The 18,267-nt window shown below is 43.6% G+C and overlaps 1 protein-coding gene across 1 annotated transcript in view; it reads right to left on the bottom strand.

Annotated features, from left to right (window-relative positions):
• CHN2 (chimerin 2) overlaps positions 1-18,267 on the bottom strand; it is a 257,379-nt gene that overhangs the window by 99,872 nt on the left and 139,240 nt on the right. The window contains exon 3 of the mRNA XM_037126517.2: positions 12,464-12,519. Within this exon, the coding sequence (XP_036982412.2) occupies positions 12,464-12,519 (56 nt within the window). The remainder of the gene's footprint in view (positions 1-12,463; positions 12,520-18,267) is intronic.

Raw genomic sequence — 18,267 nt, 5'->3', positions numbered from 1 at the left:
TTTATCTTAATCTCTAACGCATATTCTTCTTGCTTCAAAACATGCTTTCTCCCCTCCTTTGGTCGTCAGTGCTAATGACAACCTGAGAATATCCTCTATAAGGTAAGGTTTCCACTATTAAAAGCCACCTCTGTTCTACTTGGTGGCCTGTTCTTCCTCACACTATATGATCCTTGATAATCCTTAATTCATCTTCGTTATTCTCTTTGGAACTCTCTTTAAATTCTCCACATACCTCTCAGGCTCAAAGAGCTTGAAGTACCCAATAGAATCAAATCAAATCAAGAGAAAACAAATGCTACCATTAAGTTTCTAGGGGAAAAAAGAGATTGGGTGAATACACTCATTTAATTCCTTATTCTTGTTAGTAAATTCCTTTCTTTAAAGCTTAATGGTTTGGGGGTAAAGTGATACTCCATACTTTGAAAAAGGCAAAAAATGGCCATCATTCTCATTCTTTTCCCCAGTTTTTTCTTTCTTTTTTTAGAAATGTAAGAGTATTCAAATGTAAGTGTTCAATGTAAGTATTCAAATATCTGAGCTCAAACTGATTGATAAAATTAATCTGTGGCCTTGGCTGGTGTGACTCAGTGGATTGAGCGCCAGCCTGCGAATCAAAGGGTCGCCAGTTTGATTCCCAGTCTGGGCACATGCCTGGGTTGTGGACCAGGCCTCCAGTAGGGACACTAGAGGCAACCACGCATTGATGTTTCTCTCACTCTCTTTCTCCCTCCCTTCCCCTCTCTGAAAATAAATAAATAAAATCTTTAAGAAAATTAATCTATAGTGCCAAAAGAAAGAGAAAAGGGGAGAGATACCTTATAGAGGATATTCTCAGGTTGTTATTAGCACTGATGACCAAAGGAGGGGAGAAAGCATGTTTTGAAGCAAGAAGAATATGCGTTAGAGATTAAGATAAAATTTCTGTCTGTGATTAAATTCTGGACTTTGATTCTTTTCTATGACTTTTTTAAAGTAAGGTACTCGTCTGTAAGAGTTATCAGGAGGATGGACAGGTGGACCAACGCCATTTGATTCTCCTGCCTGGTAAGAAGCCAGCCAGGCATCCCAGCCAATATGGCCTTGGTGGGCTTTGGTTTGATGAGAGGAAAGAGCCATTGTACCTGGAACTGTGGCTTCAGGATGCCATAGGGTGATTATAAAACATTAGGCAAGGAAGTGCCAGGGAACAGGACTTAGCAGTGGGTGATAGAAATTAAAGATTGTTGAGAAATGTTCTCAACTGCTTTTGCATTATAGTCTCCTATGGACCCTTTGACATGCTTTTTTCCCTCCCTAATCATCTCTCCCCAATAAAATTTTAACAGTATAAAAAATTTAACACTATAGATAGACTGTACATCTGTTTATGTTCTATATGTATACCTGTGCTTTATACGTTAAATAAGTATGATTTGCCTGCCCCTCAAAAACTAATTTCCCTCCCTTGTGGGTAATATTGCTCCTAATGAGGACTCAATGTCTAGAGAGACCTTCATGGCTTTTAGAATGCTTTAACATTTATTCTTCTACCAGGAAGATGGAATATACACCTTGGCCTCCTTCTTACAGCTGAGAAAGCTGCAATTCAGTGTGGTAAATTCATTTGCTCACAGTCCTATGCAGGGCTAGTCACAGATTTAGGGTTGAAACCCAGTTTCTGATGCTGTAAGATCCAGAATACTCTCCTTTATTCTTTAAAAATATTGTCTAATTAAGTAATTCTGTAACAGGCACACTTCTGAAAATAATTTCCAACGTGGTAATAAATCAGAGTGAAAGCACCTTTAGTGTTTGTCTTTGCTCCCAAATTCTTTTTTGACAAATCATTCCTTGTTAGAAATTCTTGAGCTAGACTTAGGGTGCTTCTAGCAGCATTGTCCCTGGGACACCCCCTGGTCCCTCGGGGCTGTGCATCCAGAAAACGGTTTTTGCTCCCTGCACCAGAACACAGGCTGCCATGGCTCTGCTTACACAGTAAATCAACCTTTGCTTTTCTATTTTGTTATGAAAATTTTCACACAGCAGAAAGAATTAAAGACTTTTACAGCAAATGCCTGTACCTACACCACCTAGATTCTATAACATTTACTATACTTGCTTTATGGAATATCTATTTATCCCTCTAGCCGCCCACTAATCAACTTTTGTTTTGGATGTATTCCACAGTAAGTATCAGACATAGCACTCTTTCCCCCAAATGCTTCAGCATACACATCATCAATCTGAATTCAATAACATATGGACTTTTAGTAGGAGAGTAACACCAGCTTTGTTCTTGGAATGAAAGGAAGTGAGTTCAGTTTACATGTTCCGATGGGTTCCCAAACAGACGGATTCCACCTACCTCTTCCCTTTCCTGCTTATGGAGCGCTATTGCACCTTTTCTAACAGGCCACTGTTTCCGGACAGGGAGAAAGTGACAGTGACAAAGCAGTTGAAAGTATACCTGCTTGTTGTACCTGCCTCGGTCTCTTTCGTCAGCTCACATGTGAACTGTGAAGGCCAAAGCACTTCTTAAAATGCCTTGGGATCAAATTCAGCCTAAATTAAAGGACTAAAATCCCCCCCCCCCAACACTTATCTAGTGCTTTGGAAAAGGTAAAAATTAAAAACCAATACTTCCAATAGACAAATGCCAGGCACTCTTCTGAGCTTCACATGCATCAACTCACTCTTTGAAGGTGCTTTAGTGCAAGACTAGGGGTCAGCAAACTTTCTGGCAAAGGCTGGATAGTAAATACGGGGTGGGACAAAACTAGGCTTACAGTTGTTCATCTGGAAAGTAGTACAATAATTAACAAATAACGATACAAGAATAAACTCTGCTTTGTATACTCAGTGCTATACACTTACTTTTGCCTCACCCTGTACTTTAGGGTTTGAGGACCTGTCTTAAGTCCTCAGCTTGCTGCCACTAGGAGCATGAAGCAGCCATAGACAACATGGAAAGGAATGAGCATTGCTGTGTTCTAATAAAATTTTACTCACACAAACAGTCGGCAGGCTACCGTGTGCCAAAGCCTGCTAGACGGACAAGTGTCAGAGTCCGCTCAGAAACACCAGTTTCGGGATGCCTTATAGTTCGCTCAGAGCTGAGCGCTCGCCAAGACCTCAAATGTCTTTTCATTCACTGGCGGGTCAAATCATCTCTTTGTGTCAGTGCCCTTCCATCTCTTACTGCACTGGGAGAAGAGAGTCATTAATTTTTCATCTACAGTATGACGATGCCAGCTTAAAACATCAAAGTGAACTAAGGCAGAAAGTGGTTGAATTATTTTGTGACATGACTGAGAATGCTGAAACACCAGAGGGTCCGACCCGCAACCTTGCGTGGGAAGCCGTTGCTCTGGTGTGATGAGGCATGGTCTTTGAGAAGTCGTGGAACCCCGAGAACCACAACAGAGTGAAGGGACAACCAGCAAAGTGTAATTACAGACTCGGTAGATAGACCAGGGAGATAGAAGAACAGCTCATCAAAAAATTGATGTGTAATTACCTAGGAGGACACAGCGTGCTGGATGGCAACCAATATGCCTTTGTCGGGCTGTGCCAAGGCTATTTAATTTCCTTCTACAATAGATGGAGAGATGACATTGACCATGTAAATAAGAAGGAAGAAAGAGATACCATCGCTCAAGCAAAGCTTGCTATTTTGTCCAACAAGACAGAGAGATACAGTATATTAGAGCTAATGTCAAGAGAGACTATGATTTGTGAAAGGATATAGCCAAAGGCAATTGATTGCCAATGGCTCAGTCAGTGTCCGCCCAAAGACATTGAGGGGAGTGGTAGACTGAGGCAAGGAGGTGAGATCAGGAGAGCACCTGGCCTGGCCTGGCTTTTATTAGCAAATCAGTCACCTACTCCCCTGAACTGAGAAATGCTTATGAAGTACACAGATGACCCACTAAAATGAGGGGGTGAACACTTGGAGAACAGAAATATAATTTAAAATATTACTGACATAATGACACCAGATTTGGTATTTTTATTTATACAAAGGTCCATTATAAGCAAAAATACATCTAGCAAGAATGTGTGAATGGTCCCAAGGTAAGGAGAACCTCTTTAAAAAGCTGCAGCTCATCATAGTATCTACTGAATATGAACAGACATGAGTATGAATCATTTTATAACTGAATTTGAACATTTTTGTTAATTAGTAATGCAAACATAACACTAAGAAGTATAACAAACTGGAAGGTGGGCGTAGGAAACCAGGATAAACTAAGCACTGACCATACTTGTACAAGGATTCTTAGTTGGCCTCTGCAGCGTACGAGGGTGTGGGAAAGCTAGACATAGCAAAGAAGGAAAGCAAAGGCAAATGCTGATAAAGGGTGGAAAATAACATCGAGGAGGAAGTACACCTAGAGAAATGTCCCATGCGGCTCTGGGATGACTTGGCATCCCATCCTATGAAGTCCAGGAAAAGTCTAGCACAGCGTAGGGCAAACAGCAAGTTCCATCAGCAGGCAAAGCACCTTGATTCTTCTACCCTAGGGCACAGGGGAGGGAGTTGGAAATGGAAAGCAGAAGGAGTGAGAACAGTGGTTCCAACAGTGGTCCTCACACTTCGGCAAGGGTCAGGATCACCAGCAGGGCCTCTTAACACCCAGGTGGCTGGGCCCCAACTCTGAGTCTGTGACTCAGCGGGTCAGGGGTGGGCCAGAGAATCTGCATTTCTGACATGTTCCCAGGTAATGCTGTAGCTACTGGTCCTGGAAGCACACTTTTGAGAATCATTGGGTGAGAAGCCCAGCCCTGGACTTGCTCTAGGTTTTATTGTGGCTGCACCTCTCCTGCGCTGTTTGTCTCATTTTCTTTTGTGGAACAGGAGGCACAATAAGAGTCCCACAGGACTGTTGTGAAGAATAACATATGTAAACCTCTTAACCCAGTGCTCAGGGCACATAAGGACTCCCTGTGTGTCAGCTCTCATTGCAATTAAAAGGCTGATGACAAGCAAATAATTAGGCAATATCACTCAGGGTAGTCATATTAAAACTGGATTAGTGTGAGATTGCACCATTTACATTTTTCTGATGGAAAGTCAAGGTTACCACTCTGTTCTCAAATGTCTCACTGCTTGGTCAGCCAGGTCCCATTACCCTAGGAAACATGGCTTGCCTGGAGCAAAGTGTAACCTGCTTTTTAGCAGCATTATTTTTCAGTTAACGTTTAACCAGGGGAGTAAAATGTGAAGCACATCTTTGAAACCTCACTAGTGAGCTCAACACCTTGTTCTTTTCCTGGATGGTTCTGGTCACACCTGAGATTTTATTGAACTTGACCTCTGAGTCACAGAGCAGATTCTCTGGGTAGCTCAAATAGCAGTCACTGTGGGAGTGTGGTATTTGCTTCTGGTTTGGAGGTGTGAGGCTGGCCCTTCAAAAGCCAACACCTCCTCATCACCACTGTGTTCAAGTCTGGACCAGCACCCACTCCCACCCCGTCAGTGAGTGATGGTACCTTGGGGGATGGCAGTCAAGGCCAGGCAAGGAGAATGGAGTGTGTGTTGTGGTCCACAGGGCTATCGGTGATGATGGTTGTTTTTTTACTAAAACAACTAACTGGACAATGCAGTAGTTCATCTCTAGCAATTATATAAGGAAATACACATTTTCAGGTTAGATTTTAAGAAATAAAAATCACCCAGAGAGATGAAAAAGTGCCTTAAGAAACTTTACTTATTCTCCACTACTATTTAATGTCCCCTTCATTTCCCTTATTCTGTTTTAGGAAGAAAACTTCCACTTCTGTGCTTTGGTGGCCCTGCCCAGTTCAGGCTACCTGTCCCTTGATTTGGAGCCTCTGAGCCTCTGAGCCTCTGAATTCTAAAGCAGCTTGTCCCCAAGAGCCCTCACCCCCTGCTCATGATGTCCCCTTGGAAATGACGCAGCATTTTCTGGGTGCAAACAGGCAAAGTCTACATTGCAGTAGAAGTTGTTCAGAGTATTCCCAGGAGAGGGCATGCTCCTTTGGAGGGTCGTGTACTTCAGTAGGTCATGGCACTTGTCAATAGAAAGTAAAAATATAAAACCACAGAACTTTCCTTCAGAGAAGGAAAGGCTCCTATGTCTACACTTGTTTTTCTCAGGTGGATTGTACTAGGTTTCCCCATTTAGTACCGGAAGTCTACAACCAAAGCCAGTCCAGCTCAGGACAGAGCCAAAAGCTGACTGCATTAGGAAGTGACAGGAAAGCCTGGGAAAAACAAGGATGGAAAGTCGTTTATTCCAGGCTGTGTCGGTATTGCAGTGGGGGGCAGACTATTGGGGAAAGTCTATGAGAAAGATAAGTATCTCCTACCAGGGAAGAAATAGCCTTCTGATTACTGCACGGGAATGCCAAATACAAGGCAACAGGATTGAGTTTTGTCTGTGGCCTGTAGAGTGGGAGTCATTACTGCAGAGACATAGTGTGTCTTGATAGCTAGGATCAGTAGTTGTCACGTTCCCCCAAAGGCACATTTACTTAAAAACATTTATTTGCAATGGATAAAAGAAGAAAAGGGGGAGGATTATAGAACAGTAGAAATCCCCTCTGAGTTTATTTTAGTTTTTAACTGAATTTATAGGAGTGACATTGGTTAAGAAAATTTTCTACATTTCAGGTATACAGTTTTTTTTTTTAATACAGCATCTGTATGTTGTATTGTGTGCTCACCATCCAAAGCCAAGAGTTTACTTTAACTCTGTGATTCAGTATGTACTGAGTTAATTGAGAATGATACAGTCGACCAATATGGCTTGTTAAGATCTTCCAGACATGCCTGAAGCCTACCTGGCTACAAGACTATGAAGTCTAGGCATAATGAATCAACATTTTTAAAGAATAATAATACAATGACATGCCTCTGTTAGGCTTAAAAGAAGTTTTTACAAGTAAAGGTAGAAGAGAGTGAATTCAGTAGATATTTAGGGAAACCAAAACCTAGGGAGAGTGCACAGGAAGAGAGGGCATTTAAAGTGGTATTTAAAAAATGAATACAATTCACCAGGAGGTAAAATAAGATATTATTGCAGTTGGAGACAGGCCACCATCATCTGCACTTGGCTTAACCTCTGACAATCAGGAAAGAATTCTGGCTCTGCTCACGGATGCCAGTAAGTAACCTCAGTTCCACAGTTTACTTCTGCACTAAAAAAACAAAGACAAACAAAAACAGCTTTTCAAAAGTAGATTATTCTGTGGCAGGGAAGTGAAGCAGCATAAAATGAAGAATGATTTTTAAAAATCGTATGTAATTGATTTCTCTTTTTTGAAATTGCTTTTTATAACCTCATGATTATGACAGCAATATCAAATAAGAAAGGCAAAAGACAGCAAAATCATTTATAGTCACAAAAGAATTTCTAATTATTGTGTGTGCTTTAGGTAACTTTAGTACAACTTGACTTTGCATTGGCCATGCAAGTCAGTCTTGACATTCGGCCTCTCCAAAAGGCCAAACAGAAATTTAGGCTATTCTAGGAAACAATATTAGTCAGAGTTTAACTAAGAAGCTTTAGTGCCAAAAGCCCAACTCACTAGCCTAACAACAGTGTTGAGTAAATCTGATATGCTATTAGTTATGGTTTGAGAATTCTAAATTTCTTATGTTAGCAGTTTCTATACTTTTTTCCCCCATCATTTTACCATGTGTATACTGATTGCCCATGGCCCCTTGGCATGGTGCTCAGTGCTAGGGAAGGCAGTACTTATTATTAGGACTGATGAAGACTCTGGAGTTTGTATTCTCCTAAGGGGAGATGCACGAGCAACAAGTAAATAATTAAATAGGGCAAGAAAGTATAGTAGAGAGTGTATTAAGTTCTATAAGCAAAACACACAGGGTGCTATGACACAGGAAATCTATAGTGCTGGTTTTTATGGGGCTTGGGAGAGGTTTCTGTTTTTAGGTGAAATTTGATCTGAAACCTGGACACGCAGAAAAGCTGACAACAGGCAATCTAGGCCAAGAGCAAATGCAAAGGCCCTGAGGTGGCAGCACTGCAGTATGTTAGCAGAATAAGAGCAAAAGGTAGTGGGGCTGAGAGTTGGCACACTGAGAACAGTCTAGATGAGGCCATGACAAATAAAGGCAAGAGCCAAGTGTGGCTCACAGACATAGCTAGAAGTCTAGCTTGTACTTAAAGAGCACCCTGGTGTAGCTCAGTGGATTGATCGCAGGCCTGCAAACCAAAGAAAGGGTCACCGATTTGATTCCCAGTCAGGGCATATGCCTAGGTTGCAAGTCAGGTCCCCAGGAGGGGACATGCGAGAGGCAACTACACATTGATATTTCTCTCCCTTTCTTTCTCCTTCCCTTCCTCTCTCTCTAAAAATAAATAAATAAAATCTTAAAAGAAAGAGCAATGGTACCTGCTTTTAAAATAAACTGTTGGATTTGTATTTAACAATGATGATTTGAGTGTGTGTGTGTGTGTGTGTGTGTGTGTGTGTGTGTGTGTGTGACTGTGGGCTGTAGGGTAAGTACCAAAAGGGGAAGCAGAGAGCTAAGACAAGAGACTGCTGACCTGCAATGATCCAGGCAAGAAATGCTCACGGCCCAAACCATAAGTCAGTCATGGAGATGGAGGAGAGGGGGCAAATGCTAAATGTACTGGGGGGTAAATGTGATGACTGCTAAGAGAAAAGGGGGAGGGGAGGAAGAGAGGCATCTGGGTTGCTGACGTTAGGAGCCATTTAACAGAGTGGGTTCCTGTTCTATTTTGAATGTTAGGCTAGAGGTGGCCCATGGGACAGCTGCGTGACAAGGTCAAGTAGACAGAGTGAGGTGCTCGGAGCCCAGGGGAGAGGTCTTAGCTAGAAATACAAATTTGGGCATCAATATTCTACACAGTTCCCGGCAGACCACCCAGATACACACATGGTAATTAATAAATGCTTACGGAAGGATTGATTGATCATTGACAAAAGGGCGAGTGAGAATTTTGCATACTGGAAGATGTTTTGAAGCTCTTGGCAAGGAGCACTCAGGAAATGCCAGTGGAGTGCCAGGTGCCGTGGCTGCTCAATTAATTTACAGTGATGAATCTCAAGAAAGCAATGAACTGTTATTTCAGGACCTGACCCTACCTGGATGAACCTGCACCAGAACCATTGTTCAGCTGCATGTACCTTCTGTTCCCCATCCTGGGAACCTTTTCCCCTGGTGGTTTAACTCCCCACCCAGGCACCTTGCTTTGTCCTTGATCACTACCCTTTTGTGCGCTCACATTCAGAAAAATGCTGTTGTTGCTCTGACTGGGTTTCTAATGACTGTCTCAAGAACCTGTTCACAGGGTTCCGAGCCCTCCGTGGACCATGAACACTGAGCGCCTGTTAGGGGCCAGGCATGTCAGGTGCGGGCACCATTCTCCACACTTGATACATGCATCTCATTTCTAGCACCCTGCCAAGTAGCTGCCTGCCCTCGAGGAGGGCCTTAATTCCTCCAACACAGTAAGTCCTTGGCTCTGAGTCAGGGACCTAGAAAGAGCTAGAGCAAGGACTCAGAACCAGTCTTGATGACATCCTGCTGACTCCCTGCAGCCGGCTCCCTGCCTAGGTGTGTGGAGCTCATTGGATTTTGCCTGTGGGATCAGTCTATACCCTTGATGCACCCAGTTCCCCAGCAAAGACCAGTACATGGTTGGCAGCTGTTGACCACCACCCAGCATTCAAGTCAGGTTGGCCGTTGTCTGTACCCTGAAATGACGGTTTTCCACATCTCCGTGACCACAGACTCACTTGGGGCCCTGGTGTGGGGATTTATTATGCCCAGTGGGAGGGTCCCAACCAGAGAGAGGCCCACAGCTGGGAGGTTATCAGTCATCAGAGAAACAAAAGAGATTGGGTGTATCAGAGTAACCTAGCTAGGCAGGCTTGCCAGGGGCAGGGGTGGCTCCGAGGACTAAGACTGTGTGTAAAGGAAAATGTGGATTCTTAATAGGCAGCTAAGGGGTGAGAAGGCAGAGATGTAGAAAATCCTAGCTCATTGATTAAAAGAAATAGCCTTTATGTAAATGTGTTACTAAAGCTTCCATCTCTCTAGCCACACACTCAAACTGAAAGGCTTTCTGTCTTCATTAGGCACGTCCCCTGAGCAGGCGTGTGTGTGATGAGGCAGAGACGTTTGCTCAGACATGGTCTGCAGCAGGATCAATGGTTTCCCCCACATCCAAGAGGAGGTCGTGCCTTTACCTGAGGAGGCCATGTCCTGAGAGGCCGGGCAACGTGGGCAGGAATTATCTGCAGTTAATGGCACACAAAAGGACAAAGGAAACTGAAGCCACTCCTGCTGGCACTCATCTAGGCAGCACCTGCTTGTCCAGAACACTCGACCCTTTGTCGCTTGACACCTGCCTGGCTGGATGGGCCCCACGCTGCCCGCTAAGGAAACGGAGATGATGAATATCCATTCAGGCTTGATGTGGCGGAAACAGGATGTGGAATTTCTAGACATGAGCTACCTATGAATCTGGCAACGACCAGGCATAGCTTGTTACTGAGTCACATGGATAAAGGTCAAAAGGCAAGAAGCTTGGTGTAACAGACAGACAAGCAGATAAAAAAGCTGCACACACACACCAGGCCCTTCCATCAGAGTCCGTGGCAGTGGCTGCACATGTAGCACTGCTTTGCTTCCCACGCAAGTGTGTGTCATTAAAGAGAGATGAGGCAGACCTTCAGCTGGCTGGCTGAAGTTTCCACTGAACCCTAGGAAGAGCTTCCAAGAAGCTAATGTGAATCCACCCATTTCCACTGTCACATTATACCAGCTTATAGAACTCCTGACACAGTTTCAAGGATTCAGAGAGACAAAGATGCCTCTCTCTCTCCTTTTTCCTCTCTCTCTCTCTCTTTCACACACACACACACACACACACACACACACAGAAGGAAACTCTTAAATATATGTTTATTACATACATCATGATTTTGTTCTTTTAATATGACACTCAAAATACCAATAGCCAGATTCTCTGCTGCATGCTCAGCACCTAGATCAAAGTCAGAACACAGTAGGCTGCCCGTATGTATTTGTTGAATAAATGAACACACGAATATTTACTATACCCTTGGGTTTCTGGTACCTAACCTTGCCTGGCGACTTTTTATTTATATTCCCAGGAAGGGACCTTAGCTGCACTATAAATTTACAAACACTTTTTCCATGGAGACATTTAAACTCTTCTAGTTCCGTACACATGGCCATGCTATTTCTGATGGAGAAACACTAAATGTAAGGCAGGACTGAAGGAATTGTTAACAACTTGCTTCTTAATTCTCACCCAAAACACCCTATTTAAAGCATCTCACTGAGATTTCTGTATTTATCCTCTTCTTTTCTTATAGAATGTCAAGGAGACACCAGTCAGCAGGGTTAGTGACAAGATAAGATCAGATGACAAATAAAAAGGTAACTTCATCCTGGAGATTTGCTTAAGGATCAGGCATTCTTTCCTCTCCAGCTACCGTCCTGGGATGAGAATGTTTACTCTGCATTAAAATTCAGATTACTTGATGAGTTTTAATGCCCTTCAACAGAAGTAAAATTTTATGTGGACCCATTTATTAACTAGTGAGAGTTGTTGGCTCTGGGTGTGGGCACCTAAGTCTGAGGCAGGTTCAATACCAGATCTGGTCAGTTTGCCCCAAAGCACTGATGTTCAAGAATGAACCTTGTGAGGGTTGGAATTGGAGCCCCCAACCCCCACCCCGCATAAGGCATGTGACCCTTTTGAAGGTATCTGCTACTCTAAATTTCATCAAAGTCATAATAACAAAAATAAGCAAAGTCCCTTGGACCATTGTTGGAAGGATATTCGTTTGGCTATTAAAGAAACAGGTCCATGTAAAAGTAGAAAATCAAGCCTGAGTGTTGCCTTTCAAACCCTGTGGGCATCCTAGATGACAAGCGACTGACTGGGGAAGGAGCTCGAGGGACAGTTCTGGGGGCTGGTCAGCTGTTCTACGAGTCGACATATTGCTGGAGCTTATCTCCAAGAATAAAATACAGTCACTCTTCTTGTTGGGATTTTCTTTTTTAAATGTCAAGTCAGTATAACAAACTGTAAAGGTTTGCCACATGTGGGTGTTGAGAGTACCCAGAGATTTATTATTCTCTGTCTTTTCTCTGTTGGAAGCATTCCATAGGAAAAAAAAAAAGATAAAAGAATCAAAATAGCAGGAACAAGGAAAACAACCAACATACATGTTTTTTGGGAGGCTTCTAATGGATGCGTACTCTCTCCCTGCAATGTTAAAAACGTGAGACGTTTGATTCCAAGTTAGTATTTTTAAAATAACACCTGTCTTCAAAATATAGATTAAGATGTTAAATTTGGTGACACTGTAACAAACGTTAATAGAAATCCACTCCCAGGAAACCCGACAGCCCTCCAATACCAGCCTGGCGCTGACATTCATCATATTTAACAAGGTGTATTGGAAATAGCTGAGTACTGACCTCCCCAGAACAAACGATCCTCTTGGGACGTGGGGCCTCTTGCTGTAACTGATACACTGCCAGAAACAACAACAGAAAAAGTTAATTATAATTAGAGAATGGCAACACATGCCAAATGCCTTCAAATAGTTTCATCTACGTACATCTCCAAAATGGCAAATATTTCAAACCAACACACAAACAAACAAAACAAAGAGGAGACAAGCCCATTTTTAGACTGAATCAAGTCAGATCATTTATATGGAAATGCGTCGCTGTGGATGTAAACTGGCAAAATTGATTTTTTTTATTCTTATAAGGCCAATTTAGTTTCCTAATTGTTCCTGGCATTGTTCATTTTATGGCTTTCCTGGAAGACTAGAGAACGGCTAAAATTCTCCTGTTTTAAAAATGAAATTGTACTCTTGAGTATCTAAGTGGAAAAGATCATATAAGAGGCTTCCTGAATTAAATGCTGATAGCGCCTGACATAGCGGGGAGACGGGGGCGTGGGAAAGGAGTGCCGTTCCCTGAAATGCTCCCGTCGTGGACCAAGCCACAGCTGACTCTGTGGGTGAATGGAACCTCAAGTCATTGCTTTGTTCACGAGTTTCCTTTCTGTCCTGCCCATCACCGTGGATTCTCGTCTGTTTGACTATTTCCCACCCATTGTCATTCCTTTCTCTTGTATCCTTTCATATCTTAAATAATAACTCTCTTATATCCTGCTTCAAAGACCGACTTTCAGGCTTCAGCACGGAGGAAAGCAGGTAATTAAATAGAGGGGAGAGAGAAGGGAATTTAAGGGGAAAAAGGGGGAGGGATTTTGAGGAACAAGTATGAAAGACACAGGGATGAGGACTGGGGGGGGGAATGGGAGAGAGGGGGGAGACAGGGCGGGGGGGGCTGGGATGGGAGAAATAGACAAAAATGTACTTGAAAAATAACTAAATAAAAATTTAAAAAAAGAAAAATACAATTTATCAGGCTCGTCTTTGAAAATTTTTTCAGACAATAACAAATGATTTTCTGCTGCTCAGCCAGTCTGCTTATTTCTCGTAGAGGAAAACCAGCCTGCGCAGGTACCTAATGGGCTCTAATTCCATGGAAACAGAAGTCAAAAACAAACACAAGGGATGTTATCTTCAGAATCTTGAGAGGGAAGAATTAATTTTAGGTGGTATGAATCTTTGAAAAGTCAAAAACGCGATCATAGAAAGTCTAGAAAATGCAACAACAGAAGCAGAAATTTCTGGTATATCCTGAAGTCTCAAAAGAAAGAAGAAAATGTAACTGAAGGGCAGAGGACTGTGTGGAAGCAGGGATGGAAGCGATTGGATGTGCTCCGTCAGGACGGCTCCCCAGTGCCTGCAGCGTGGCGTGGTCATTTTCTTGCCTGACTAAGGGTGGACTACTCGACTTCAGCACAGAAAGGAATCTATGTAACCCTCTGGTCAGTGTTTAAAGTGCCACATGTCTGAACTTCAGTTGTCCCTTGCTAATGACGATGCTTAAGTACCCATGTATGGAGAGGCAGTGAGAGAAGGCCTCTTGTTAAAGAGGAAACAAGAGGACAAACTGGCCAAAGATACAGAGCTGTGGCCATGTCACAGACTAGCTCAGCAGGGGTTCAGCTCTCCTTAAGTCAAGAGAGGGTCTCCTCTACTGCTCTGGAATCAGCCCACTGACTGACTGCCTTTTAGCAGGATGTTGTTGTTAATGAGTGTAAAGGGGCCAGTTCCTAGAAGCACAGAATTTCAGAGGTCGGGGGAATTGCAGAACTCTATCCAGACAATCCTGTCCCCCCTTCTCTGCCCACTGTCAGTGCCTCTTGAAACCAACAGTTCTGGGTGGGAAGTACAGTGCCAATGGCTCTGTGGACACCATTTTTAATGTCTCCCTTCAAGGGGACAAAGGAAGTATGTATGTTACAAGAGAAGTGTTTTTAGCTAAGCATGCTTTTGCAAATCATATCAGAAAATATCTGAACATCTGCTATAGGCCAGGAACGATCGTCAGCATTATGTGGAGGTTTTGTGGATGAATGGAGAGGAAAGGAAGAGAGATGGAAACCAGCATACTGAGTGCCTATTACGTGCCAGAAACTGTCTGATTGAAACTTCCTGAGAACTCAGAGAAAAGAACAGCAATTACCATTGCCGTTCTCATTTTTTAGGGAGGAAACAAGTGCAGAGAAACTACCTATTGGTCCCATGGCATCCAGCTAAAATGTCTCCTTTTGATTCTAAAGCCCTGGTTTATTTCCTTATGCCTCAGGGCCTTTGCACTTGCCATTCACACCACCTGGGTTGGTCTTTCCCAAGATATGCATGTGGATCTCATTCTCCATGCCAGTCTTCCCTGGCTTTCCTGCTTTGGGATAAAATTCCATCCCATCCTCTGCTCCCTTACACTGTTTTATGTTTCTCCTTGGTACTCATCACCATGAACACTCTTTATTTTGCATAACCTGTCCCTTGACCATAGTGTAATCCCTTGAGGGCAGGGGCTTTGTGCACTGTGGTACCCCCAGCACCTGGAACAGCACTTGGCACATGGAACATACTTAATGCATATTTGGTGAACAAATGAACTGCATCCAATGACTAATGGGTCACAATCCATGCCTTCAGGGAAACTCTGATCCAGTGAGGAAGGCACATCTGGAAAAACAAAACCAGAGTGGTCCAGGTACTTCAATGGGGGAGAAGCATGGAGCTCTCCTTGAAGGACCAGAGGTACAGAACAGAGAAAAGGTTATGGGTAGAGGGAAGAGCAAAGACTTGCTGATTGGTCAGTGGTAGCCCAGGGTGTCTACTGCACCAGGGTGGGCAGGTGAGGGAGGAGGCCATGTGCCATGCAACCCTGAAGGCCACACAAAGGAACATGAATGTTCTGTGTGCAATGGGGAGGTAGTGACATGTGTGGAGCGGGGAGGTGACATGACCAGGTCTGTTTCTGAGTAATAATAATAAGAATAAGACTATGCAGAATAATAGAAGCTGACATTTTCTGGACACCTACTGTGTGTCAGACACCTTCATGTACACATTGTCATTTAATCTTCCCAACCAACTCCCAGGATAACTGTTATCCCCTCTCACTGATAAAGCAGGAAAGATGCCACACTTTGAACAAGCTCAAGTTCACACAGGTGATGTGATGAAATCAAAATTTAAAGGCCACTTTCCAGATTCCATGGTCTGTATTTTTTTAGCCTCGCCAGCTGTTATAAAAATACAGATTCCCAGGATTCATCATCCATGATGATACTCACTCTGCCAATCTGAATGTCCAGAATGTCCTTTTTAAAGCTACGTGAGACATTTCAATGCACAGGGAGAGTGGGGGCCACTGCTCTGTGCCTCACAGAAGGAAGGGTCAGACAGAGCAGGGAGGCAGGGAAGTGGGAGAGGGCAGTATTTTAGGTGGACAGAAAAGAAATGGGGAAAGTGTGAGTGAAGCTAACCCCGGCAGAAATGCAGATGGGATGGTGAGTTGGCTGCAGAGGAGGACAGACAGGGCTTGGCCACAAACTGAATGACTGAGGGATGGAGATGCCGTTAACAATCACACAGGACACAAGTGAAGGAATGGTCTGGACTGTTCCTCTGCTGTGTCACCAGGCAAAGCCCAGAGCCGTGTCCTCCAGGGACCCTCTGAGATTTAATAAAGAGAAATGCTGCAGCTCTCCAGTCTCACCACCAGAAAGAGTCCAAGCCAGGGGTGATGATGAGGGGGTCCCTGCAACCCCCTTAAGCCAAGGATGCTACATCTTTTTCCTGGTCCCTGATCGATTACTAATGTCTCAGGGAACAGATCTCAGGACCCATGAGATCTGCTCAGTGCCCTTCCAAGAAGCAGAAATGGACAAATAGGCAAGAAGCCTGTTCACCATCTGAATTACATAAAGATAATGAGAGAGCAACCAATGGCAATAGCAGCCATATAAAATAAGGGGGCCCTAAAACCTATATTAGCTTTGAGTGTGGGCTGCAGTCATTTCTATTCAATATTAGCTATAACAAAACAAACATCCATGAAAAAGTCTCTGAGGCACATTTCATAAAACTGAAGCATGCCACTGTTTTAAGGAGTCATTTCTAGAGTTTTTTTTTTTTTCAACAAATACATTTCACAAGCAAAGTACAATACTGTACGTCACTTCTTGGGTGATTCTACAAGCTAAGAGGCAATACAGTGGATGTTTCTACTGTCTGGCCCTGGGCCCTCTGCAGCATCGGAGAGAATTCTCAGCACTGGAATAAACTGCTTGGTGAACGTGGGGTAGGGGTGTCACTGAGGAATGTGGAGGTAAAACGGGATTCTCAACTCCCCTAGAAACCTGAAGCAGATTGAGAAATACAGAGCTCATTGACAGAATGTCTTACTCTTTATTCAATAAGAAAACTTGATTTGCCCGCCTCTGGAAACAGAATCCACCCAGTACCTGTGGATGCCAAATGAAAGCCCGTGGGCTGGGTGACAATGAAGCCCAGTGTAGACCCACTGTCACCTAAGAGACCCTGCAGGGGCATCCTCCAACAGCCACTTGTTTCTAAAGAAGGCACGTGGAGCAAGGAAATTGAACCTAGTCACTTGCTTCTGACACTGAGCCAGTGCCACCTGCTCACGGCCTGTCTTCCCAGTTATGGAAACAAACTCATGGTTTTGAGTAAGAACAGTAGATATTTCCAAGGCTTCTTGGCTCGACCCTGCCTCCACCCCACTGTGTGAAGGCCTTGCCTGGCCAACAGAAGGTCTGGTCTTTGGGGGACTGAGCCCTTTTCCTATCCAATGGTGCTGTGAGAAGCCTGAGGAAGAGCCTTGGTACCCTGGAAGCAGGGGGTCTCAGGCACAGGTGTGCCTAAGAAGCACCTGCAGGGAAAGGGAAATCGCAGGCCCCTCTCCCTGACTCTTCTGATTCCTCAATCTAGGGCAGGATAGAGAAACGGTGACCACAAATATTGTCCCCACGTGAGCCTGATGCAGGGGCTCTGTGGATCAGGCTTTTGCAGTTCCAAACTCCTCTTTTGAAAAATATGCACAAGCTACTACTCTTCGACCTTCTGCCCAGGACAGTGTGCTCGGACAGCTGTCAGCCACAGAATCTGCCACCTAAGTAGCACTTGGCCTTTTAAAAAATAGAATCTTTCAAAGGGTACCCACAAGTGGTGGGCTTTTGAACTTATCTGGTGAAAGCATGCAGTTCATACAGCTCTGGTTGAAAGTTTAGAATGTGGTTCTTTTTTAAAAGCAAACTTAAACATACATTTACTTTCTTGAGAATTCAAAGCAATAGCTTTCTTCTCAGTTACTTCATTAACATTTTGGGGTTTGGGCTTGAGAATTAAGAACTTGCTGCAGTTACATGATCCTTTGGGACAAGATTAATCTTATGGGGACAGCCTGGTAAGTGATAGCATTAGCTTTTAAAAAAGGGAGGGGAGCACAGAAGGAACTTAAGGGACATCAGGTGACATCCTGGTTCTTTGAGACAAGACTCAGTCTTATCCATACTTGTGGCCTCACAGTTCCAAGCCTGCTGTCTGGCTTCAGGCAAAGACTTAATATGCATTTGTTGAGAGAATGAATGAAAAAACAAACAAATGAACAATCTACTCTATATAAAACATTGAGAATTGATTTCTAAGGTTCCTTACTCTTCTAAATTTATAAGTCAGACATCGGTGGTTGCCTTCCCAACATCCATACCCATCTTCCCTGTCCCAAGAGCACTCCAAATTTTCCAGTCATGTGGATTATCCAGGACTCATCTCCCCCTGAGTCTGATGGGTTTAGGGCAGGTAGCATGTCTCAGTTCT

This window comes from Artibeus jamaicensis, unplaced genomic scaffold (assembly GCF_021234435.1).
Source record: "Artibeus jamaicensis isolate MK-2021 breed Jamaican fruit bat unplaced genomic scaffold, CSHL_Jam_final contig_3230, whole genome shotgun sequence".
In the NCBI taxonomy this organism is placed as follows: Eukaryota; Metazoa; Chordata; class Mammalia; order Chiroptera; family Phyllostomidae; genus Artibeus; species Artibeus jamaicensis.
Note: the sequence above shows the minus strand (reverse complement) of the source record. Positions and strands in the feature narration are given on the sequence as shown.